A 15451-nucleotide genomic window follows, 5' to 3' on the forward strand; every position below is an offset into this window, starting at 1 on the left:
TTTAATCCTTGTGAATATGCTACATCCTATCCAATGTACTTTAATTTTTCTAAACGAATCCTGTGTGGACTTTAACAAAAGCCTTCTGAAAATCTAAGAAGTCACTGTCTCTATTTTTTATTGATTATGTTTCAAACCTCTTCAGAAATACATTAAGTTTGTCAAACATGGATTCTCATTCACAAATCCCTGCTGACAGTGACCAGTCAGATTATTATCATCCAGGTGTCTATTTATCCCATTTTTTATAATAAATTTGACCAAGTTTCCTGATGAACGTTGTATGGCTGACAGCTCTCTAGTTCCCTGTACCCTTTCATACATAATGGGGTGATATTTACAATATTCCAGTCTGTAGAATTTTGGAAGTTGGTGCATTGACCATCTCTGTAGTCACCTCCTTCAACACCCTGGCCCCTAGACTCTCAGCTCCTGGGGATTTATCAGCTTTCAGACCCATTATATTAATCAAAACCAAAGGTGCAATATGAGAGACCCTGCTAGGGAATATTACCGATTGTGGTCATCTAAAGCCTCCCTTGAATATCTGATCCAGGAAGGATCGCTGTACTAAAGCAGCACTAGCCCAGTACGTTCCTCACAATGACATTACAGATCATCATCCTGGAGTTGTTTTTCCTGATGAGGCAGCTGGGAACAGTTCAGGTCAGTTGATGCTGAATACCAAAGCACAGGAGAGCAAATGCTGAACTCCTGTAGATTAGATTATAGTTTTAGAGGAGCTTTAGAAATGTTGCAGCAAGAGTTTTTGTTTTCATTACTGTCTAAGTCCTTTCCACAGTAGCCCAGGATTTCCTGCAAGGGGGTACTATTTGCTGAACTTGCTGTTGCTAATTTTGGCTGATTTTCTGAATAAAACTGTACCGTAGTGAGCTCTCAGATTCTGAATGACAGAGCAAGAGCTGAAACGATGGCATGTTATCATATAGAATCCCTACAGTGTGGAAACAGGCCAATTGGCCCAAGGACTCCACACTGACGCTCCAAAGAGTATCCCACCCAGACTCCTTCCCCTACCCTATTACTCTACATTTACCCCTGACTTATGCACCTAACCTACACATCCCTGAACACTATGAACAATTTAGCACAGCCAGTTCACCTAACCTGCGTAATTTGCACTTTGGGAGGAAACTGGAGCACCCGGAGGAAATCCATACAGACACGGGGCGAATGTGAAAACTCTACCCAGCCAGTTGCCCGAGGCTGGAATCGAACCTGGGTCCTGGCACTGTGAGGCAGCAGTGCTAACCACTGATTCACCGTGCCACCCCATTTGTTGATCACTTGGAGCCATGAGGTTTGGGGAAGAAGATTTCAGCAAATAGAGGTATAATCCTCTGAGGTCAGCTTTTAGAGTTGTAGGAATGTACAGCGCTGAAACAGACCCTTTGGTCCAACTTGTCCAGGCTAACCAGATATCCTAACCTAATCTAACCTAATAAACCATTTGCCGGCATTTGGCCAATATCCCTCTAAACCCTTCCTATTTATATACCATCCAGATGCCTTTTAAATATTGTATTAAACTTTGGAGTGGCACTAGAATACACACATGCCGGAAAGGTTAAGAGAAGTAAACTGATGTGGATAAATGAAAGAAGTTTGGAGATAGTGGGGACTGCAGATGCTGGAAAGTCAGTGTGGATAAAATGTGGACTGGAAAAGCACAGCAGGTCAGACAGCATCTGAGGAGCAGGAGAGTTGATGTTTTGAGCAGGATCCTTCATCAGGACTGACTGGTCCTGCTGTGCTTTTTCCAGCTCCACATTTTATTGATTCTAAACAAAAGAAATGACTGGACTGAGTGAAATCTGTCTCTTTTCCTTTTGTAACATGACACTGATGAACACTTGCCCTCAGAAATTGAGTCAAACACAGATAGCATCGAGGGGTACAATTTAATTTTGCCTCTTGATCGAACGTGCTGATCTTGGAACTGTATGTGCCAGGTCATCAATGCTCTTACCTTGAATTTAAATGGCTATGTTCCGATTCTGAGCTCTGTTACACATACCACAGGATTCCCATTGGTTCTCCTTTGTGGATTGAAGTAGGATGCTATTGAAGTATCTCCCAGAAAGTCGTCAAAAAAAAAATGGGATTGATTTAAAAAAAACCAGGAGAAAGTGAGGACTGCAGATGCTGGAGATCAGAGTCGAGAGTGTGTTGCTGGAAAAGCGCAGCAGATCAGGCAGCATCCGAGGAGCAGGAGAGTTGACATTTCAGGCATGAGCCCTTTGTCAAGAAGAATGCAGGGCTTATACCTGAAATGTCGATTTTCCTGCTCCTCGGATGCTGCCTGACCTGCTGTGCTTTTCCAGCACCACACTCTCGACTTTATAAAAACCCCATCTGACCCTCCTGAATGGAGCAGATGGGCTCATGGTAAAAGATTGTAATGTGACCTTAATTTAAAAAGAAAGGCAACAATTACCCTGGAGAAAATCGGGCAGAAATCATACTCCATGTATGCAGTTTGGGATGGATTTGATGCCTACACTATAAAAACAGCATTGTAGAATTTAAGTTGCATGTGATTTGTAGCATCTCAACCTAGAAAAACTGGCTTCATTTAACAGGTAATTTGAGAACTTCATTTATAATGTAACAGGGCAAGAAAAAGACTGTCTCAATCCAATAGTAATTTATTTTGCTCAAGTCATTTGACATTTATTTAAAGAAGGAGATGTACTGTTTGCAGCTGAATAGATGCTGACTGGTGAATGTGATTGGATTTGTTGTCAGTCAACATTAGAGAGCTGCTGGCTCATGTCAGTTGTACTAAAGGTTGGTTGGATTGATGGAAATGGCTTGTTTTGTTTGTTCTGACTTTGCCAATGTCTCCTATCTCGCAGATCACCTTGACATCGTCTCGATGGCCGACTTGACCATGACCCCAGACGAAATTGAAATGGAAATGGTACGGATCCAGCGACTTCGAGAGGTGTTGGTGAGGAGGGAATCAGAACTGCGCTTCATGTAGGTATTTGGACATTTAACTGGCTGTAAAACCATGTGAATAAGAGTGCGTTATTGATCCAGGTAAAATACTGCATTCAGTGCACAAAGGGATATTTGTAATATCACCAAGTTAGTAATCCCTAGTTTTAAGGGAGGATCACCAGACTTGAGCCATTAACTCTGCTTTCTCTCCACAGATGCAGCCAGACCTGCTGAGCTTTTCCAGCAATTTCTGGTTTTGTTTGTGTAGCAATTCCGACATCCAGGTTAATATTTTGAAGATGCTAATTCAAACTCCACCATGGCAACTCATAGAATTTAAACTCAACTGATAAATCTGGAATATAAAATCAATCTCAGTAATGGTGACTGTTAAGACACTAGACAATAGGTGCAGGAGTAGGCCATTCTGCCCTTCGAGCCTGCACCATCATTCAATATGATCATGGCTGATCATCCTTAATCAGTATCCTGTTCCTGCCTTATCTCCATAACCCTTGATTCCACAATCCTTGAGAGCTCTATCCAACTCTTTCTTGAATGAATCCAGAGACTGGGCCTCCACTGCCCTCTGGGGCAGAGCATTCCACACAGCCACCACTCTCTGGGTGAAGTAGTTTCTCCTCATCTCTGTCCTAAATGGTCTACCCCGTATTTTTAAGCTGTGTCCTCTGGTTCGGCACTCGCCCATCAATGGAAACATGTTTCCTGCCTCCAGAGTGTCCAATCCTTTAATAATCTTATATGTCTCAACCAGATCCCCTCTCAGTCTTCTAAACTCAAGGGTATACGAGCCCAGTCACTCCAGTCTTTCAGCGTAAGGTAGTCCCGCCATTCCAGGAATTGACCTTGTGAACCTACGCTGCACTCCCTCAATAGCCAGAATGTCTTTCCTCAAATTTGGAGACCAGAACTGCACACACCAGGGCCCTGTACAACTGCAGAAGAACCTCTTTGTTTCTATACTCAATCCATCTTGTTATGAAGGCCAGCATGCTATTAGCCTTCTTCACTACCTGCTGTACCTGCATGCTTACCTTCATTGACTGGTGTACAAGAACACCCAGATCTCTCTGTACTGCCCCTTTACCTAAATTGATTCCATTTAGGTAGTAATCTGCCTTCCTGTTCTTGCCACCAAAGTGGATAACCATACATATATCCACATTAAACTGCATCTGCCATGCATCTGACCACTCACCTAACTTGTCCAGGTCACCCTGTAATCTCCTAACATCCTCACATTTCACCCTGCCACCCAGCTTTGTATCATCAGCAAATTTGCTAATATTATTACTAATACCATCTTCTATATCATTAACATATATTGTAAAAAGCTGCGGTCCCAGTACTGATCCCTGCGGTACCCCACTGGTTACTGCCTGCCATTCCGAAATGGAGCCGTTTATCACTACTCTTTGTTTGCTGTCAGCCAACCAACTTTCAATCCAAGTTATTACTTTGTCCCCAATACCACGCGCCCTAATTTTGCTCACTAACCTCCTATGTGGGACTTTATCAAAAGCTTTCTGAAAGTCCTGGTACACTACATCCACTGGATCTCCCTTGTCCATCTTCAGAGTTACATCCTCAAAAAATTCCAGAAGATTAGTCAAGCATGATTTCCCTTTCATAAATCCATGCTGACTCTGACCTATCCTGTTACTGCTATCCAGATGTGTCGTAATTTCATCCTTTATAATAGACTCCAGCATCTTTCTAATCACTGAGGTCAGACTGACTGGTCTATAATTTCCTGCTTTCTCTCTCCCACCTTTCTTAAAAAGTGGTACATTAGCCACCCTCCAATCCACAGGAACTGATCCCGAATCTATCAAACTCTGGAAAATAATCACCAACGCATTCACAATTTCTCGAGCCACCTCCTTCAGTACCCTGGGATGTAGACCATCAGGCCCCAGGGACTTATCAACCTTCAGACCTAATAGTCTCTCCAACACCAATTCCTGGCAAATATAAATTCCCTTAAGTTCAGGTCCTTCAGCCACTGTTACCTCAGGGAGATTGCTTGTGTCTTCCCCAGTGAACACAGATCTGAAGTACCAATTCAACTCTTCTGCCATTTCTTTGATGCCCGTAATATATTCTCCTGTTTCTGTCTTCAAGGGCTCAATTTTAGTCTTAACCATTTTTTTGCCTTTCACATACCTAAAAATGGTTTTACTATCCTCCTTTATATTTTTGGCCAGTTTACTTTCGTACCTCATTTTTTTTCTCTGCGTATTTCCTTCTTAGTAATCCTCTGTTGTTCTTTAAAAGCTTCCCAGTCCTCTGTTTTCCCACTCATCTTTGCTATGTTATACTTTTCCTCTTTTAACTTTGTTTCTTAACTTCCCTCGTCAGCCATGGCCACCCCTGCCTCCTCATAGGATCTTTTTTCTTTTTTGGAATGAACTGATCCTGCATCTTCTGCATTATACACAGAAATATCTGCCATTGTTCCTCCACTGTCATCCCTGCTAAGTTCACCATTGAACTTTGGCCAGCTCCTCCCTCACAGCTCCATAGTTCCCTTTATTCAACTGAAATATTGTCACTTCCGATTGTACCCTCTCCCTCTCAAATTGCAGATTGAAGCTTATTGTATTATGGTCACTACCTCCTAATGGCTCCTTCACTTCGAGGTCCCTGATCAATTCTGGTTCGTTGCACAATACCAGATCCAGAATTGCCTTCTCCCTGGTAGGCTCTAGCACCAGCTGTTCTCAGAATCTATCTCGGAGGAACTCCACAAAGTCTCTTTCTTGAGGTCCAATACCATTTTGATTCTCCCAGTCTACCTGCATGTTGAAATCCCCCATGACAACTGTAGTAACATCTTTGCGACAGGCCAATTTCAGCTCCTGATTCAACTTACATCCGACATCCAGTCTACTGTTTGGGGGCCTGTAGATAACTCCCAAGAGAGTCTTTTTACCCTTAGAATTTCTCAGCTCTATCCAGTCAGTGCAGAAACCCCTCTGGTTCACTAATGCCCTTTAGGGAGGGAAACTGCTATCCTTACCTGGTCTGGCCTACGTGTGACTCCAGACTCTCAGCAATGGGGTTGACTCATAACTGTTCCACTGAAATGGCTGGAGACAAAAAGACTGCAGATGCTGGAATCCAAAGCAGACAGACAGGAGGCCACAGCAAGCCAGGCAGCATCAGGAGGTGGAGAAGTCGACATTTCGGGTGTAGCCCAGTCCTGAAGATGGGTTACACCTGAAATGTCAACTTCTCCACCTCCTGATGCTGCCTGACTTGCTGTGTTCTTCCACCCTCCTGCCAGTCCACTGAAAAAACTGGGCAATCACTCATTTCAATTGGGATGGACCACAGATGCTGATCTTGCCAGTGATACGACATCCCATTGAAGAATAAAGAAATATAATTAAAAGTTTGGTGCATTAATTTGGTCCACCCCAGCATCTTCCTTAATCATACTTGGTTTAAAGATTTGAACTGTTTGATATCTACAGAACAGGATTTGAAGCAAACCAGTGGGTACGATGTGTTTAGTGTCACATTTGTGTGCTGTGAAATGCTGGAACATGGGTTTAACCCTCTATTAGTTTATGGCTTCTAGATATTTCCTTAAAGAGACCTAAAGAAAATAAGTTGAGTGTTAAATAAGATGAAACATTTTCCAATATACTTTTTAAAAATTTCAAACAAATAAGCAAATGGGCTTCAGAGGTTCTATTGAAACACAGCTACTCTGCTTATGTATGCATTTTTTGTAATTTATTCCTGTGATCTGTAATACTGGGCTTTTATTTCTTTATTTTTTCTGATATTTTTCCCTAACAATTTGTAGTTAAGATTATGTACCGAGGTTATTTCATCACGCAAGATGGCAAGATAAACTTGTAAACATTTCACTTGTACTCTTAGAGTCATACAGCACAGAAACAGACCCTTCACCTAACGAGTCCATCTTGAACATAATCCCAAACTAGTTCCACCTGCCTGTTCCTGGCCCTCCAAACCCTTCCAATTTGTGTATCTGTCCAAATGTCTTTAAAGGTTATAGTTGTACCCACATCGTTTGAGCACATGTTTTCAAATAATTTATTCTTTATTCTGATGGACCATGATACGGCTGAGTTCAATACCTGTATTTTTAGCCCATCAATAACAAATGTGTTTACAATCAGCTTCTCGTGGCTAGAGAAAAGTTCAGCTTTTGAAAACGCACACACAATGTTGTAATTATGATTGAACAATAAGATAATAACAACCAAGCTGCAGTGACTTAACATGGAGCTGACACCCAATCGTGGATAAGTATAGGCCAGGGACAATTGACATAGACAGCACAGAGAAAAATTGGAAAGAAATTTGATGAGACTGCATTAAACATTTGTAGAGTAAATTTATTCCCAGAAACTTCCAGGCCACTGTTCAAGTGATAGTTTCATTTATGAATGTTTTGTTTATTGAAGATGGTCATTGAAAAAGTGACACAATGATAGGATTTATAATCTCTGTCAACATGCTCTAAAATGGTTCCTATCCTAACCTTGAGTGTATGTGTTGGATCTGTAAAACAGGAATGTTAATAGGCTTTGTTTGTGATGAACATTCTTTGAGTTTTGGCTCTGCCTTAGCTATTCTGTAGGGTTGTGTAGTCTGTCTGGTGGTCTGTCAGGTTGTGTTCTGATGTCTGCTGCTACTGCACAATACCTGGTTATATTCCAACGCAACCTGGACTCTAACAATAAGTCAGTTGTATGGTCTGAACTGGGTATTGTGTCTTTTAGACACACTGCCCTGACCTTTGGAAGATGGACCCAGAAACAATTTGTAATTTGATACCAGATACTTGTCATTAAGTTACTTTATTGAAGAGTAACAGGCAACAAACATACACAGCAATGGTCAAAAGCACATTTCACTTTTGGTTCACTCAGTCTCGCCTTTTCTGGATACTGTATGTCAAAATTAAGTGACAAACCAGGTGCCTGTTGGGCTGGTTAATTTGTTTTGGTTTAGTGTTACCTTGCTGTCGATGTGAGTTCTAATTAAACTCGTGCATTTTAGCTTCCAGTTTTGGATCCACAGCTTACTCCTCATTGTCTAACCAGACTGGATCATCACATCATTGATCTCCATCTGTTTCTAGTCAGGGAGAGCTGTTGAAAGGACTTTGCCTAGTCCATCTGTTGTTGTAGTCGGAAAGAATGAAGGCCGTCTCGATAATGGGCCTTGATCAGTTTACAATTGATTGTGAGATATCACAACCATCTATGCTTTGGATACCTGGTGTCTGTGGATTTTAAAAAGAAAACTACATGAATTCACTTTAATTAAAAAACAAAATATACTTCAACCCAAAATTTTATTGAATTATAGATTAGCTGCTGCATAGAGGGAGGACATTTAGCTTATCATAGAACCCCTACAGTGTGGAAACAGGCCATTTGACCCAACAAGTTCACACCAACTCTCCAAAGAGTATCCCACCCAGACCCATCCCCTTACCCTATATTTACCGCTGACTAATTTACCTAAACTACACATCTCTGAACACTATGGGCAGTTTAGCATAACCCATCCATCCTAACCTGCACATCTTTGGCCTGTGAGAGGAAACTTGAGAACCTGGAGGAAACCCATGCAGTCACAGGGAGAATATGCACACTCCACACAGACAGGCATCCAAGGGTGGAACTGAATCTGGGATTCAGGTGCTGTGAGGCAGCAGTGCTGACCACTGAGGCACTGTGCTGACATTGTCATTTCATTGCCCCATCTTTAGTGAAAGTAACTTGTGCTTGTTATGTACTAGACCAGAGCCCCTCAAAATGTGTTGAAAGGGTAGCCACTCTGAGAAAAAGAACAGGAAATGACATCACCAACTCAGGAAATGACATCACCAACCCAAGGAAACCTAAACACATAAATAGAAAGCAGGTCATAACACCAGTGCTTCATTCACGGACATCTGTTGTTACCTAGTATGGTGATGAAATCTCTGAAAAATGAAGCTTCCAGCTTAGTGAGCAAACCTAATCCAAGGTAGCCCAGACCCTAACTTTTTCTTATTTTCAAGGTAGATGTGAAGTGCGTGTTGTAGATGTGGTGCAATTGCTCTTTGTTAAGCGAAAGAATTTATTTAAACACTACAGTTAAAATACAAAGAAGAGAAAGAGGAATTTAGGGGAGCTTAACTATTGGAAAATGTAACCGAATAAGAGATGCAGTACCTATTACTAATTAACTGTTCCAATACAGTAACATCCCATAAACACACTTCTTGGCAAAAAGGTAAATTTAGATTCTCACATGCAGTTCTCCAATACAGGAGGGAAAAACATCATTGAGAGATTTCAGAGAATGTAGCAGCTAGGAATCATTTCCCTGAACCTTCCAGCTCTTCTGGGATCCCAAACAGCTTCTGTTGCTAAAACTAAAAAAAAAGAAAGCTTGCCCATTCCCATTTAGGCTGTTTCCATTATTCCAACTTTTAAACTAAATCTCAAGGCCTCGCATGTTGTTTACTTAAACTGCCTTCCAGAGGCTGTTCGGTACCTCTGCCTTCCAACCTCTCCAAAAAAAAACAAGAGCAACAAGGATCATAGAGATGTACAGCATGGAAACAGACCCTTTGGTCCAACCCGTCCACGCTGACCAGATATCCCAACCCAATCTAGTCCCACCAGCCATACCCGGCCCATATCCCTCCAAACCCTTCCTATTCATATACCCATCCAAATGCCTCTTCAATGTTGTAATTGTACCAGCCTCCACCACTTCCTCTGGCAGCTCATTCCATACACGTACCACCATCTGTGTGAAAAAGTTGCCCCTTAGGTCTCTTTTATATCTTTCCGCTCTCACCCTAAACCTATGCCCTCTCGTTCTGGGCACCCTGAACTACTACTCTGCCCTCATCAATCCTCTCTTAAAGTGACAGTGGGTAAAGTATTTCTTAATTGGTTAATTTCAAAACTGTTGAAATGTATTAACATATGGAATGTAGAATGGTTCATTTACACACCAGGATGAAAACAAATCAATAATAAGGTAGTACAGACTCAATGGGCTGAAGGGCCTATTCTGTACTATACGATTCTATGACTTTATGATTCTAAGGCCACTATTTGATGAAAGCAAGATTAAATTAGTCAAATTCACTGCTGTGCATGTGAGCAAGAACAGGGTAAGCAATTGCAATGCTTTATCTACACAGACAATGCATTTTCTGATGCGAATCCCTGGCAATACAATTTATTAGAGGCCAATAAGAACAAACTTTGATACATTTTGTAAAAATGCAGATGAGGCTGTTCATAGGTCAGGTCTAGAGTCAATGTGTCAAGAATGTAGGTCTGATTTATTTTTGCTGTGTCATTTTGAAATGACAATGTAGATCAAGGAAGAGAAAATGTTTGTACTCCCCCTGAATAAGAGACTGCTGAAAGAAAACAATTAATCTTCTAATTGGGAAAGAACCGAATGTTTGAATTAATAAAATATTAAAATAGTCTTCCACAATTTGCAGAAAGGTTATACAGCACAGGGGTGCAGAGTTAGAATGGGCTGCCTTGGACTTTCAGTAGAAAATAGCCGCTTTAACCAGAAAACCAGCTCTGAGGCTCCTGAGGACAATTCAAGTAATCTTACATAATCGATTGTCTTGGGTAATTTGTAAATATGGACTTCTTCAGTAAACAATACCATGTAAACGCAGCAGGTTATATAAAGCAGAGGAACATCAAGGTCAAATGCTGGGACTGGCTTACCATGCATTTGCAGTAAAGCTGTGAGTGTGACTGTACTAATAAAGGGGTGTCTCTAAAACCCAAGGACTGCAGCTGTTAAAGAGGCAGTTCACCCCCATCTTTACAAGGGCAATCCATACTGGCCTAGAACACAACACCCCATGTCACGTGAACAGATTTTAAAAATGACACTGGGTGGTGGGAAAGTGGCCTTTCCAACAGAGAAAGAAATGGGGGCGAGAGTAACTCTGGGGAGGACAAATAAACTGAGGACAAATACCCACAGTGTAAGTCTTATGGGCTAGGAAAATTTGATGTAAATGAGCAGGTCTATTTTTCCAAGAATGCATGCTTTTGTTTTATCACAGCTTCTAATTTAATTAATCCCTTACACGCTTAACGGAGAACTCTCACTAGTAACTTATGTCAGTTGCTGCTGCCTTGTTATGTTCCAAAGATGTTCCCTAAGCACACCGGGCCCGAGTCTCCATTGAATGTTGAATCACCAAGCAATATTATTGCAAACCTGACTTCATTCTTAATCATCTGCAAATATGTACTCTAGGGGAGAAACAGGTTTTTAAAAATCTTTAGCCTACATTGAGATATTTTAGCTTGCTACAGGGTGCCTGTGGTTTTGCACTGGCAATGAAGTAACCTTTTTAAATAAAAAACAGAAAATACTCTTTTTTTTTTAATTTCCCCCCCTCCCCCGGCTATTTTTTATCCCTGAATCTGTGCCACAAAACAAAATGATCTGGCCATTGTCCCATTGTGGGAGTTTACTGTCCACACACATTTTGACAGTGACTGTGCTTTGAAAGTATTTCATTGACTGTTTTGAGGTGTCCAGTGGATATGGAAGGCGCCACGTAAATGCGAGTCTTTCTCTATTGATTGGAACAATACAGTGAGGGCTGTCTGTACAAGGCTAGAGATTTAACGGAATACTGGATTAGTGGTGCTGGAAGAGCACAGCAGTTCAGGCAGCATCCAACGAGCAGCGACATCAACGTTTCGGGCAAAAGCCCTTCATCAGGGCTTTTGCCCGAAACGTTGATGTCGCTGCTCGTTGGATGCTGCCTGAACTGCTGTGCTCTTCCAGCACCACTAATCCAGAGATTTAACGTGACAGGGAACCGGGAGCTCAGGGTCATGTTGTGGACTGAACGAAGGAGTTTAGCAAAGTGGTTACCAGTTTGCTTCTAGTCTCCTCATAACAATGGAGAGGTGTACAATAAACTGCTGCTTCACTTGGAGGGAGCCGGGGGGCGGGGAAGAAGGGGCACTGGGCAGGGAAAGGATAAACCAGCAAAACGTTCTTCACTTAAGAAGCTTGCCTTCATTGCTCAGTCCTTTGAGTGTTGTAGTTGGTACGTAATATTCAGGTTGCACAGGACGTTGGTGAGTTCTCTTCCAGAATACAATACTGTGTCCAGTTGTGTTGGTCGTGTTACTGGAAGGATGTTATTAAGCTGGGGAAGGTTCAGAAAAGATTTACTAGAATGTTGCTGGGTATGGAAGGTTTGAGTTATAAAGAAAGGCTGGGACTTTTTTTACTGGAACGTAGGAGGTTAAGACCTAATCAAAGTTTATAAAATAATTGGAGGTATAGATAGAGTTAATGGTATTTGTCTTTCCCCAAGATGGGGAATTTCGAGACTAGGAGGCACCTTTTTAAGGTGAGAGGACAGAAATTTTAAAAAGACATGAGGGGCAGATTTTTTTTACACAGAGTGGTTCGCATGTGGAATTAACTTCCTGTGGAAGTGGTGGATGTGGGTACAATTAAAACATTGAAAAGACATTTGGATAAGTACATGAATGGGAAAGGTTTGGAGGGATGTGAGCCAGGAGCAAACAGGTGGGACTGGTTTAGTTTAGGATTATGTAGGGCATGGACTGGTTGGATCGAAGGGTCTGTTTCTGTGCTGTATGACTGTATGATAAGTGGGGAAGGGATGTTGGAATCGTAGAGTGGGCAAGTTGTTGTTTTGGGGGTATAACAGGGAAGCAATGGAGAAATGAACTTTATAATAGCCAGAGAAGGCAGCATTTTTTCAAGGACCACTGAAAAACAGGTTAGTTTGGGCTGGGCGTATAAGTTAGGCTCACATAAGAACATAAGAATATTCAATAAGATCATGGCTGATCTTTTCATGGACTCAGCTCCACTTACCCACCCTCTCACTGTAACACTTAATTCCTTTATTGTTCAAAAAATATCTACCTTAGCTTTAAAAACACTTACGTAAGTAGCATCAACTACTTCACTGGGCAGGGAATCCCATAGATTCCAACTCTCTGGGTGAAGAAATTCCTTCTCAATTCAGTCCTAAATCTGCTCCCCCTAATTTTGAGGCTATGCCCTCCTGTCCTAGTTTCACCCACCAGTGGAAACAGCCTCTCTACTTCTATCTTATTGATTCCCTTCATAATTTTATGTTTCTATAAAATCCTCCCTCATTTTTCTGAATTCCAATGAATATAATCCCAGTCTACTCAGTCTCTCCTCATAAGCCAACTCCCTCAACTCCAGGATCAACCTAGTGAACCTCCTCTGCACCCCCTCCAGAGTCAGTACATCCTTTCTCAAGGAAAGAAACTGAAACTGCACACAGTACTCCAGGTGTGGCCTCATCAGCACACTGTCCCGCTGTAACATTACCTCCCTGCTTTTAAACTCAATCCCTGTGCATAAGTAATAATCCTTTTTACTGTTACTCCTACCAAAATGTATGACTTCACATTTATTAACATTGTATTCCATCTGCCAGACCTTTGCCCGCTCATTCAATGTATCTATGTTTCTCTGCAAAGTTTCTCAGTCCTCTGCACACTGCTCTGCCACTCATCTTAGTGTCATCTGCAAACTTTGACACATCACACATGGTCCCCAAATCCAAATCATCTACATAAGTTGTGAATAATTGCGGACCCAACACCAATCGCTGAGGCACATCACTAGTCACTGACTGCCAACCAGAATAGCACTCATTTACCCCCACTCTTTGCTTCCTGTCTGACAACCAATCCTCTATCCACGCTAATACTCTACCCATAACGCCATGCATCCTTATCTTAAGCAGCACCTTGTCAAAGGCCTTTTTGAAAATTTGTGTACACCACATCAACTGGGTCCCCATTGTCCACCTTGCTCGAAATGTCTTCATAGAATTCCAAAAGATTTGTTAAGCATGACCTGCCCTTCATGAACTCATGCTGCATCTGTCCAACGGGACAATTTCTTTCAAGATGGCCTGCTATTCTTCCTTGATAATAGACTCAAGCATCTTCCCCACTACATAGGTTAAGCTAACTGGTCTATAATTCCCCATCTTTTGTCTACCTCCCTTTTTAAACAGTGGCATCACATTTGCTGTTTTCCAATCTGCTGGACTGGCCCAGAATCCAGCGAATTTTGGAAAATTACCACAAGCGTACTTGCTATTTCTCCTGCCATCTCTTTTAGTATCTTGGGATGCATTCAATCAGGACCAGGAGACTTGTTTTATCCTTAGCTCCGTTGCCAGACACTAGCTCTTCTGTAATAATGATTGTTTCCAGGTTCTCAACTACCTTCATCTCTTTGTCAATTATTGGGATGTAATTGATGCCCTCCACTGTGAAGACTGAGACAAAATATGTTCAATGCTTCAGCCATTTAATCATATCCCATAACTAAATGCCCTTTCTCATCCTCTAAAGGACCAACATCTACTTTAGCTACTTTATTTTGTTTTCTATATTTAATAGAAACTTTTACTATCTGTCTTTATATCCTGTGCTAGCTTTTTTCTCATATTCTATCTTACTTTTCTTTATAGCTAATTTTGGCTGTTGACCTTCAAAGTTTTTCCAATCTTCCAGTTTCCTGCTGTTCTTGGCTACTTTGTATGCCTTCTTTTTCAATTTGATAGTCTGCCTTATTTCCTGAGACACCCCTGGCAGATTAGCCCTTTTCTTACAGTCCTTCCTTTTCACTAGAATATACTTTTGCTGAGCACTTTGAAAAATTGCCTTGAAAGTCCTCCACTGCTTGTCAGCTGTCCCACCATAAAGTCTTTGTTTCCAGTCTACGTTCGCCAGGTCCTCCCTCATTCTATTGTAGTCTCCCTTGTTCAAGCACAGGACCCTGGTCTTGGATTTTATCTTCACACTCTCCATCTGTATTCGCAATTCAGCCATGTTGTGATCACTTCTTCCAAGAGGATCCCAAACTATGAGGTCATTAATTATTCCTGTCTCATTACACAGGACCAGATCTAGGAGAGCTTGCTCCCTCGTCTGTTCACACATAACAATGGAAGGTGTTCTATGAAGGTGGGGTGTTTTGGTCCTATTCACTGCCTCCAACTCCCACCCCATCGTACCTAAATAAAACACTTCAGTGAAGAAAACTTCCTAAACTATGGAGGAATACTTTGGGGAATGATTGTTGTAAAAGAATTTTGTAGCAAAAGATGGACATGAAATTAAACAAGAGTGTTTTGCAATGAGTAATATACAGTGACACTAGTACTCTCCATGGTGATTAAATAGTATAAGGAAAAGCTACCGCAGAATCATTTTCATGGTTTTATGTTAAACTATGTCTCAAGCCCAGTTAATGGAGAAGCTATAGATGGAAATAGCTCATCAGGTGTGACGTTAGCAAACATTAAAATGAGAAAAAATTCTCGGTAGAGCATTCTGGTAGGAAGAGAGCTGACCTGGAATTCACCAACGTACAACAG

General features: G+C 41.6%; 1 protein-coding gene across 3 annotated transcripts in view; it reads left to right on the forward strand.

Moving 5' to 3' along the window:
* The window catches only part of mpv17l (MPV17 mitochondrial membrane protein like), a 109644-nt gene that overhangs the window by 57053 nt on the left and 37140 nt on the right, over positions 1-15451 (forward strand). For all 3 annotated transcript variants that reach the window (XM_072560147.1, XM_072560145.1, XM_072560146.1), the window contains exon 2: positions 2880-3003. In XM_072560147.1, coding sequence (XP_072416248.1) covers positions 2880-3003 — 124 coding nt within the window. The remainder of the gene's footprint in view (positions 1-2879; positions 3004-15451) is intronic.

This window comes from Chiloscyllium punctatum, chromosome 40 (genome assembly GCF_047496795.1).
Source record: "Chiloscyllium punctatum isolate Juve2018m chromosome 40, sChiPun1.3, whole genome shotgun sequence".
Lineage (NCBI taxonomy): Eukaryota > Metazoa > Chordata > Chondrichthyes > Orectolobiformes > Hemiscylliidae > Chiloscyllium > Chiloscyllium punctatum.